At 42.6% G+C, this 11,643-nt stretch overlaps 1 protein-coding gene across 1 annotated transcript in view; it reads right to left on the reverse strand.

The window, feature by feature from the left end:
• The window catches only part of palm2akap2 (PALM2 and AKAP2 fusion), a 117,368-nt gene that overhangs the window by 78,702 nt on the left and 27,023 nt on the right, over positions 1-11,643 (reverse strand). Inside the window, exon 3 of the mRNA XM_080756404.1 lies at positions 2,226-2,306. Coding sequence (XP_080612530.1) covers positions 2,226-2,306 — 81 coding nt within the window. The remainder of the gene's footprint in view (positions 1-2,225; positions 2,307-11,643) is intronic.

The raw sequence follows: 11,643 nt of genomic DNA on the forward strand, positions 1-11,643 counted from the left end.
GAAAACACATACGGTGGAGCAGCAAAAGTCTTTAGATTATACTTGGACATAAGAGACTGACCAACGTTTAGCAATGGTTCTTCTACTGGTGCTTAAACTGGTTTCTTCAGTGAGACCTGGATGTTGTGTTTACTTTATACATTATCAAGCATAAAGCTAGGATGCAGTACAGTAGATCAAAGAACATCCTGTTGGTGCATCTGTGTGGCACTAGGGGTAAAGTACTTCCTGTCCACCATGGGGACGCCGGATGTCTCTGTATCGACAAGCTGATTCATGTGGTGGTGGTCTACTCTATACATTATCTGTCCCTTGGACAAAAGTTAAACATTTTGTCCATTATTTGCATTCACAGGGAGTCACCAGACAGTGAGGAATTTCACCAGGAGAGTGTAAGGCACACAGAGCTATCTCCCACAGTAGACAGTACCCCTCTCCGTAACATGCTCCTAACCACCACAGTACGTCTCCGTACCACAAACAGCTCAAATAGCCGTAGAGTTTGTGGATCGGGGCCCACTTGAAAATCTTGAAGGAGTTTGTGGCCCACTCATCCGACCACTTAAAGGTCCTTCACCACCAAACAGACTTGTTCAGACTACATCCCAACATCCCAGACTATACTTCAAACTGTCACAGATTGCAACCAGACTAGCATTCAGCACAAAGGAGTCGCTTTCTGCGGCCGACATCGGTGCGGTCTGGAGCTACCTTAACACGGCAGCCATGGGCGTTCATTTTCAGAGCATGTTCATTTTGATGATCAGCCAATCAGTCGATTGCGTCGTGTGGATCAATGGAACTATAGTAGACATTAAGTTGAATAACTTCAAGGTTTAAAAGAAATAAGTGAGGGGCGCTCTTATCATCGTACATCATCATCTTCTCATTCTGGCCAATCACAATTTGCGTCCTCACCTTCGTCTTCAATGTTTGTGTTTACGCAATGTTTGTGTTTACACAAACTCTCTAAGCTGGACATAGGGCTAGCGCCCCTCAAAACATTAACATTTCTAGAATCGCTGATATAACCCACTCTCTAAATTATGCCAGTGGAAAGCAGAGGCATGGGTTTCCTCTGAGCGTGTGCGTGCGTGAGTGTTGGGAGTACTCAGCCAAGCCAGAGGCACTAATGCTGCCAAGAATGAACATGGTAGAAGTTGACTTAAAAAGTTTCATTAGACAAAGACTGTTGCTTCTCTGAAAGGCAACGCTAAGTAAATAAATACAACTAGCTGTGCCAGTAGTGTATATTTTTTGACTCTATGAAAACATGCACGTGCACACGGCCTTAATCATTTGCTCTGTTCTTGATATGCAAAACGCATCGCAATGCAAGAGTGTAAAGTTATTTAATAAAAGGAAGCATGCATGCATGCATGGCAATTTTGTCGAAAGACTATACAGTTTAATTAGAGACTCGAATGCACTTTATTGCAAATATACAATCTGTTTTCCATAGATATTTGTCATAACACTATAGTAGCCACAGTGCATCTGTGCTACATTAGTGCTGTAGTAGGTTGGTTGTTGGTTTTTTTTCGACACAACCACAGCACAGCTGCAGGTTTTAATTCAAGCACCAGGCAGATACCTTGTTTACGAATACCAATGTTTCTCAGCATTGTTCTAAATGTCATGTCCAATCCTTTAAATTAACAACAAGATAAAATAAATAGATGCGGGGGCCGTGGGCCTGGGGGCTTTGAGGTAGGAACAGTTTAGATGGGGGTGTGTGGAGGTGGGCTTTTCATTGTCTGCCACTGGGTACCAGGGAGCCTTGGAAAACCACCAAGTGAAGAATTTGCCCATGGCATCTCAAGTTCTTGGTCAAGGATGTGTGTGTGTGTGTGTGTGTGGCAAACCTCAATATTAATTAATCCATTTGTATCTCTATGATTGAAATGAACACGGAGGATTTTTCTCTGTATCAACTCTGAGCCAACATGACAGAGAAAATTCCACAATCTTAATGGTCCTAAGATGTCTGCGGTAATGTTTCTGCTAGTTGGAAAATGTTGGAGGTGCAAGAACTGCCAAAACAAACTTCTGCTAGGCAATGACGTTTTCTCAGAAATTAGGTCAATTTTGTTCATATTGGACCACCCAAGCCGGCCGCACACGCGCACACGCACACGCACGCACACGCACACGCACACACACACACACACACACACACACACACACACACACACACACACACACACACACACACACCAACCAACCTTGAAGTGTTGTAGCTGTAGCACCAACTCATCCAATTGGCTCCTCTTGCCTTCAATTTCTGTTTGTCGTTTACGCTTCTCCTGGAATACAAACAAATAATATAGCATCATCGTCCTCGTTATGACATCACACAGGATATTAATTAACACAACACAGTGGGTTGTCAGACGTCTTAACATTACTTTTTCATTTAAAGGACCCCCATAACTCTGACATTTGTATACTCTCTCCGAGTTACAAGCTTGTAAGAGTCCGTTTTGAAACCCCGTCAAGGTACCCTGACGGTCTATATATGGACCGCACTTTGAAAAGCCCTGGTATGACATCATCCTCACCATGACATCACACAGGATATTAAATCATCAACAAACAAATGCCAAAACCAGGCAACCCCTAGGTGTGCATAGTTGGCAGACAGACAGACAGACACATGGAGACAGACAGGCAGGCAGGTAGATAGTCAGACAGACAGACAGACAGACAGACAGACAGACAAGTAGACAAGCAGCCAGACAGACAGACAGAGACAAAGACAACGGCCTCATGCACGAAACGTGCTTATGATCATAATTAATAATGATGAACAAATATTATTTGATCTCAACCACTTAAACCCCAGCATCCATATGGTGGGGAAAACTTTCAAAGAAAATAGCCAATCTACAAGCTTACAACGCGTCGCAATGCGACACGTTGTAAGCTTGTAGATCTGCTATTTTCTTTTTTGGCAAAGATATTTAACGTAGCGTGAAAACATAAAAGAGACTAGTGCAGAGCCCTGAGGGACTACGCTCAGCAACGTACGGGGTTTAAGCGCCTAAAACGCTCGTGCGTTTCCATCAGCACACCTGTGTAGTCGGACTCTTCATTCTGCTTCTTAGCTGTATAATGTGTTCGTTGGTACACAGTACAAATTAAACGTCTTCTCGGAGACATGCGTGGGCTATGCATTTAAAAACATGCGTCGAGGCACTCAGAATGCCTTCATCTTTATGCAAAAACAATTACAGTATTGCCAACCCTCAGACAAAATGTTTCAGTGCCCAACATATCTCACCCCCCCCGCAAAACAAAACAAGAAGGCATGTTCAACAATCTATTGATTGAGTTTCTGAAGTAAGGATGCATACAACTGGGCTATAGGACATGATGCAAGTTGTTATTGTTGTAGCATTCAGAGCTGAACATAATTATGTCCCTCAGCATTTTTGTCTTTTTAAAAATGTTTAAAATATTTTGTTGGAATATTTTAATATTTGCAGACCAGCAGACACCACCACTACCTCTGCCTGTGGTTGCGGTCGTTATACATGATGAATTATGCAATGTGTTGATCGCCATAACAAGGACATTTCGTAGTCTTACCATACGATGAAGATGCAACCTGGATAACTGTGTCCATTCCCGATGCAGGACAGTGGATAGATAATTAGTGTTACAGTATGTTAATGCAAACATACTTCAGTGTTTAATAAAGCTCTGATTCCATAATGGACAGTGATGTTTCAGTGTCCTGCATGTCATCATTCTGGACGGGAACCCCTTTTGGTGTTTTAAGCATTATGCTATACTTTAGCTATTTATAGAGAGATGACTTCCGCACACCCGGTAGGTAATTTGGAGCAGGTGCGATGATGACGAGGCATATACAATGTGGAAAGGAGAGACACCCGCACACCGCCACTTGCTTGGTTCAGAGCATTGCTTTAAGAAGCAACGTTTCGGTCTTGCGACCTTCCTCAGGTCGCAAGACCCGCGCTACAAGCTTGTAGATCTGCTATTTTTGAAAAATCGTGAAAATGTGTGCAAATCTTTGAATATTATTTCACGGTGAACGTTTACAACTCAAATATTTGCTTCTGGAACAACATATTTTCAGATGGGGGTCAGTGGCCAATTATTTCATTTTTGGGATCCTTGACATGAAATAGGTTGAGCACCACTGTCCACTGATATACTGGAGAAACTTAGGGTTTTCAGAAAACGGTCATGATTTAGATTTTTGTTTAATTTCGACGTCAGTCCTAAATGTGTTAATGTTTGACCTCATCAACAACATAAGACCAATCATTTACTTTTCACTCTCAAACAAGGTTCATTTTTTATCTCGTGTGGGAATCACAAACGCCAAATCTACAAGCTGAAAAGACTTTGCGATGCAATTTGTCTCTAAATGATTATTATTGCCTGATGCTGGTGATAATGGGCCATCAGCACGGTTCTACTAAGTTTGACTCGGAGCCAGTCAAAACAAGGACAGCGGCGGACTGTTCTAAACCCATGCAGTGATGGGAGAAGTACTAAAAGTACAAATACCACAAGTCCTGAATTCAAAAAGTATTGGCATAAAAATATACTTAAAGTACCAAAAGTAACAGGACCCAGAATGTCCCATTTCACGTTGGCCATTTTTTCCAAATGGCCAAAATGTGTATAGGGCTGAAGTGGTTAATTAATGATTTGTAATGATAATCTAAATCTACAAAGTAACTAAAGCTTTCAAATAATTGTAGTGGAGTAAAAAGTACAATATTTGCCTCTGAATAAATGGAGTAAAATTAAAAGGACAGAAAATGAGAAATACTTGCAATACTCCACAAAATTGGACTCGAGTATGAATGTGAGTCTGTGTGAATATAGTCACTGCCATGTCATAGTAGATAGAAAATCAATCCGGCGGTTCTTAGATCAGGAAGGCATGCAGTCAAATGACCAACAGGGGTTACCATCTCTCCATCTTAAATCAGAAAATACATTTTCCTGTCGGGATGTCCAATTAGGGAGACGGGAAGCCACAAAGAAAATGTATGATCTTCGTGTGTTCCCGTCTCCAAGTTTTTATCTTGTCATTTAAGTTCTTTTATTTTACATTTCGTCTTGATCATCCTGTATATTCTCCTGATTAGACCAGAGAATGTATGTTATGTTCACTAAAGAGCTGGCGAGGCTGTTACTGAACATCACTCTAGCAATGGTTACTATAGAGAACAATACAGTTCGATACCTCAGAGTTAAACTAACACTCAGGATTTATGCTTGGGAAATGAAGGCTTTGTTAATGAGTGCCGTGCCTTTTGTATGTATTTGTATATGTATATGGAGTTAACATAACTCTAATAGACCGCCATGTGTGGTTAGGATATTCAAATATGTCTTCCCTGTGTATTTTTGGTTTCGTCTTGAAAGCTTTGAGTCAAAAGGCCCAATCAAAAATAAACCATTTTTGTGAGATCATAACCCTAACCCCACCCCAATTATCATACAACACACAGCTGCTTAACCCATTCTGACCTGAGATCAGATTCATACCAGGTTTCCACTGGACACACACTGGTCTGATTAACCCATTCTGACCTGAGATCAGATTCTAAAAATGTCAGTCGTTCTTCGATTTTTCAAAAATAGCAGACCTACAAGCTCGTATCGGGCCACTCGGTGGCGCGATATGAGCTTGTAGATCTGCTATTTTTCAATAGCTAAAGCATAACATGATGCTAACACCAAAATGGGTGCCAGGTCAGAATGGGTTAACTTCAGGTGGGTGGTGCTAAGGTGAAAACCAGGTACACTTTCTGTACACCTTGTTGAAAAAACTCTTCCTCCTAGTATAATCATAGTACCTGATGATCATGTTTTAAAAAAAATCACGGCACTCCATCTTTAATTAATTATCAATATTTAGCTGTGATCTGTAATTTCAGGACGTGGAATGTGATGTCGCCTCAGTGCAAAAAAAGGCAAGGCTCCGTGACCTCTGGCACATCTTAATGATGTGCACACGCACATGTGCGCACACACACACACACACACACACACACACACTCTCACACACACACACACACACACACACACACACACACACACACACACACACACACACACACACCCACCCACCCACCCACAACAATGATATCATTACTTCATTTAAAAAGGCCATTAATTCTGCACCACTCTGTTACCAAGTTGTGGTCAAAACAAAACTGAGAATATGAATACAATAGAATTTAAACTTTAATTTGCCTTTGCTAATTATGTTTCTATTCTTCAACCTTCCACTTAGCAGACAGACACCGTTAGTGACTTACAGTACACGAACCCTGCTGGTGAGCCCTAGTCAGTCAGTGCAACTGCAAACAACCTTATTTACGTAAATGGTCACGTAAATAGAGTACAAGAAAACAATTAAGTGCTGCACATTAACTAGACTACCAATTAACATCAAACCTACAGTAGCATCCGACAAAACAACAATGGCATTCTTAGCATTTGTGGTCAAATGCCCTCAATAAACCTCACTACAAATAAATAGTGATTTGAGGTCAGTAACATAACTAAACCAAAAGTAATGAAGTCCTTCTTCACATTCTATTCTCTTGTCAATGCAAATGATGAGAGTGAGGGCGACATATCATTTCACCCGCTTGATTACACCTGTGACTTGGCCATAAAGTCGAATCTGCACAGTATATACCATACACAACACATGTTAACAAGTGACCAACAAAATATCTGAATCTAGTATACTATCATCTATCATCTATCAAATATAAAAATCACAACCGTGTGAAATAAGTGGTGCAACTCCGTGTGGGAACGCACCCAGGGTGCCGGCCCGATTCCGGCGAGCCGCCCCGCGTCCGAAACGGTTGAGAAATGACAGAGTTACCGTGTGGGGGTCCCTCTACTGTACTGTACTGTCACTGTACTGTACTGTCACTGTACTGTACTGTACTGGCACACCCGAAATCACCATATATACAGTTAATGTGCGTGTGTGTTTGTGTGTGTGTTAGGTTGCGCACAGGTGGTGAAAAAAACAACCATGCTGTTTTCGTGCTCATACCCAGCCACCCAGACACCCAGCCACCCACACACACACATAGGAAGTGGTTGCACCACTTAAAAAATAAAGCAACAAGACGCTAAACAAGGATTGAGAAGTACTAGTTGAAGGAACGCTAGGGAGGTGAGGTGGAGTCTGAAGGAAGGAACGCTAGGGGGGTGAGGTGGAGTCTGAAGGAAGGAACGCTAGGGGGGTGAGGTGGAGTCTGAAGGAAGGAACGCTAGGGGGGTGAGGTGGAGTCTGAAGGAAGGAACGCTAGGGGGGTGAGGTGGAGTCTGAAGGAACGCTATAGGGGGGTGAGGTGGAGTCTGAAGGAAGGAACGCTAGGGGGGTGAGGTGGAGTCTGAAGGAACGCTATAGGGGGGTGAGGTGGAGTCTGAAGAGGTGAGTTTCCAGACTTCGGTGGAAAACGGCCCAGGGAGTGAGTCTGCACAGTCCTGACGGAAACGGGAGGTCAGAGGTCATTCCAGGAGGGATAAGGGTCTAGGACGGCGGTTCCCAAACCTTTTAGCCCGAGACCCGCAAGAGAAACATGGTGTCTGCCCTGGAGCCAAACTAGTGAAAATAGCTGATCTACAAGCTCAAATGCGACGCGTTTTGAGCTTGTAGATCAGCTATTTCTGCTATATTTGAATTTAAATCATGAAATATTCTTTTGCTAATTTGGAATTGGAATCCTGCAAAGAAAATTTGTTATTTCTTTTGAAATGCCTTTCAAATGCCTTAAATTATAGTTATGTTAACTTTATGAACTAATTCCAAATACATTGGACATAAAAAAAATACTCATTAAGCTACTCATTTAAACGGAATAAATTAACGCGGGTCATGTTTGCATGTTTGGAATTGTAACAGCTGAAATCAATAATATATCAATATTCTGATATTAAGTGAAGGTGGGGGCCCATGTATGCTGTATGTAGGACATCACCAGCGTTTAGAACTGGAAGCCAGTGAAGGCAAATACTGGTGTGACGTGAATATTTAGGGAGGCTGGAGACCAGACAGGCATGATGCGACATTCTGGATCATTTGAGTGAACAGCCCAGCAGGCCACTAACTACAGTAGAAGAGGAGGGAGTTGCTGTAGTCAAGGCTGGAGACGACTGAGGCTCGCTGGGATTAAGTAGTTTAGCAGACTCCTTGGTCCTAGCTCGGCTTCACCGCCAAACCCACACCATACCATGACAGAGCAGTCACTACTCACTGTTAAGACTATATGCACACAAGAAATACCAAAATGTTCACGTGTTACCACTTTTGCGCCTATACGTTTAACGGCATGCACTGGTCTTATGCTGTGTGTTTTATATGTAGATAATTAGATATACAGATTGTTTAGTCCCCTTTGACAAGCTTCTTTAGTGGTTGATTCTTCTCCCTGCTCGCCCTTTCTGAAAAAACAACAACAATGACAAAACGCTTGTAGCTCGTCACATTTCACCCACTTCTTTATACCTGTAAACCTGCGACGTGACAATAACGTTCATTCTAATTCTTCTTCTTATTCATGTTGGTGAGAAACTCCACGTGGAAGTAAATGGCAAGTGGGATGTATTCCAAATAACCTCTCTCAAGGATTATAGGAGCTGAAGTGTAGCAGTAATCAGGCCACGCGGTGCTTTTTTTTCTTTTTTGCCAACACATGAATTCTCCTGAAGTCTGTCCTTCAGCTACTCAGACAGAGCGGTGACAAATGATCTGTAGCCCGATGCAGGAAGGAAGTGAAGGATTAGGGGTCTTATTGAGGGGGTTAGAGGGGCCTGTTTGAGTCTACTAGAGGGTCTATATAGGTTATCTGGACAGGAGGGTGGATTAGAACTGAATACAAGGTTCACCTAGGGTGAGAACAATAGATGTTTGAGTTCACGTTGACGGCTGGTGATGTTGGCCCGATATATTTTCCAGGGCGTAGTAACAGTTGAACACGTGGTTTTAAACTTGAAGAGCAAAGAACAATGTTTTTTTCTCTCTCTCTCTCTCTCTACATGACTCTCAATGTACTTCAGCTTCATTATGTGGAAGTGGAACACTTAATAGTGCTATGCCTACTGTACATGGAACACATAATAATAATAATAATAATGATGATTAGAGACATGTACTACAGTACTACGTACAGTACTTGGAATAATCAGTCCAGGGCTTTGAGTACACAATAAGAAGATTGACTGATCGACTGACTAGAGAGAGAGAGAGAGAGAGAGAGAGAGAGAGAGAGAGAGAGAGAATAAAAAAAATTACGAGATGATATTCTACCATAAAGCAATTACTTTGTGTGTAAGTTAACCTAGATACATGTTGCAACATTAAAAGGTAGAGTAAGCAATATGTTTTGGTTAAAAAACATACATTTCCAGGTGGGTTGCAAAATTCCAGCCAATCAGGAGAGACCCATTATTCATCAGCTTCAATGTGGTGTTCCAGTTCCAATTGTGTCTGCTCTTTTCTGTGTGTCATCACTTCCAATGTTTAACCCATTCTGGACAGGAACCCCTTTTAGTGTTTTAAGCAGTATGTTATACTTTAGCTATTGAAAAATAGCAGATCTACAAGCTCTTAGTGCGACACCGAGGACAACAAAAATAGGAGAAGAAGAACAAACACGCACGCAACACGAATAGCGTGCACACACACACACACACACACACACACACACACACACACACACCTTTAGTAATTTATTGTTTTTGTTTTGTAAAGCAGCAATGTATTTGTACAATAAATGCATTGCAGAAGATTTAAATGAAGGCTCTTTTTCATCTGTAGTCCCTGGACAATAAAATGTAAAAGTAGGCCATGTCTGTGATGTTTCAGGTTACATTAAATGGTAAATTCCAATACGATCTATTGACAAAATTTGTTTATTTCTGGTCACTTTGGCTCTTTTCTGTCTTTCATCCAACAGCAATCAAAAACGATCAGCTCATTGTGTTGCTCAAGGGCACACTGCCTGGACATCAACCTGGCAGCAGGAAAGAGATCTGACGTAGGGGGGAAAGGGAAGGGGAGTTATAGTATAGAGCCCTGGGAGACCCCAGTGGGCCAACTGAATATACCAGCATCCATTTTAACTCGGAGAGAGTATAAATGAAACCAAATGAACCAGTAACACTCTCAGAGGATTTGTACAGGCAGGGTTCTCAGAGTTAAGTTTCTGGGACATTTCCTGTTGGTTTAAATATAGCCATTAAGGGGAAAACCCTGTTGTCAGACTGCCATTCACAGGACAGAATACACTAATAAAGTCCTGCAGCGTTCACTTCATTTTGGGTCCATGTTTTACACTCGAGTAGATTTAACACTCTTAAAGGGTCTTAAAGGGTCTTAAAGTGCCACTGCACAACCACCCGGAAAGTAATTCATCAACCTCAACCGATCGCAAACACGCACAACATAGAACAGTGGACGTTCTCAACCTTTTTTGGATCAGGGCCCACTTGCAAAAAGAATGCACACAGCCCACCCATGTGACCACTTAACACGGCAGCCGAATGGTGGAGTGGTCAGATGGGTGGTCAGATGGGTGGGCTGCGTGGTCAGATGGGTGGTCAGATGCGTGGGCTGCGTGGTCAGATGGGTGGTCAGATGGGTGGGCTGCGTGGTCAGATGGGTGGGCTGCGTGGTCAGATGGGTGGTCAGATGGGTGGGCTGCGTGGTCAGATGGGTGGGCTGCGTGCATTCTCAGAGCATGTGGATTTTGTGGATTTACACGTGAGCTCCTCAAGCTTCCAATGGAGCTTTTGTAGATGGGACAGAATTCCCCAAACTGTGGTCTGCAACGTTTTGATGTTCTAAAAATGGACGGTCCAGGTCAAAGCTCAACGAGCTGATCCCCATTTCCGCGTCCAAAGCAACTTCTCTTTCCATTGCCCTCCGGTCTATGGGATATGAACAGCAGGACGGGCCCATCCTTCCCGGGTATGGGAACGAAAGTGTGTGTGTGTGTGTGTGTGTGTGTGTGTGTGTGTGTGTGTGTGTGTGTGTGTGAAACATCTGACCGTAATTCCCTGTAACCACTTGAACCCCAGCCTCCATATTGGTGGATACTGTAGCTTTCGTGGAAAATAGACGATCTACAAGATCAGCTATTTTCAGTGAAGATATATATAGAGCCTTGAAGGACTTTAAACAACCAAATGTAGGCTTTAAGTGCTTACGATATCAAGGTGTTTGTGTGTGTGGCACACTACACACTACATGGATAAATGTGTTGTGATACCGTTTGGGACCTCAAACCTTCTAAAATGGCAACGTCTCGTCACCAATCTTTGGTCTGAACTATGCTTTACACACACATGTACTATACACACACCATAATAAACACATCAACACAAGCAGTTCCCATGGATGGGGCATAGAGGTATGGGCACCAGATGTTACACACACACACACACACACACACACACACGTTTGATGTTCTTGGATCAAAGATGGTTCATATGTCATTTGGTTACCATATACAGTATAGTGTGAAGGCAAGCTTTTCCACAAGTGTGCCCACGTACGTGCGCACACACACACACACACACACACACACACACACACACACACACACACACACACACACACAC

This window comes from Protomyctophum bolini (genome assembly GCF_963924005.1).
Source record: "Protomyctophum bolini genome assembly, chromosome: 22".
In the NCBI taxonomy this organism is placed as follows: domain Eukaryota; kingdom Metazoa; phylum Chordata; class Actinopteri; order Myctophiformes; family Myctophidae; genus Protomyctophum; species Protomyctophum bolini.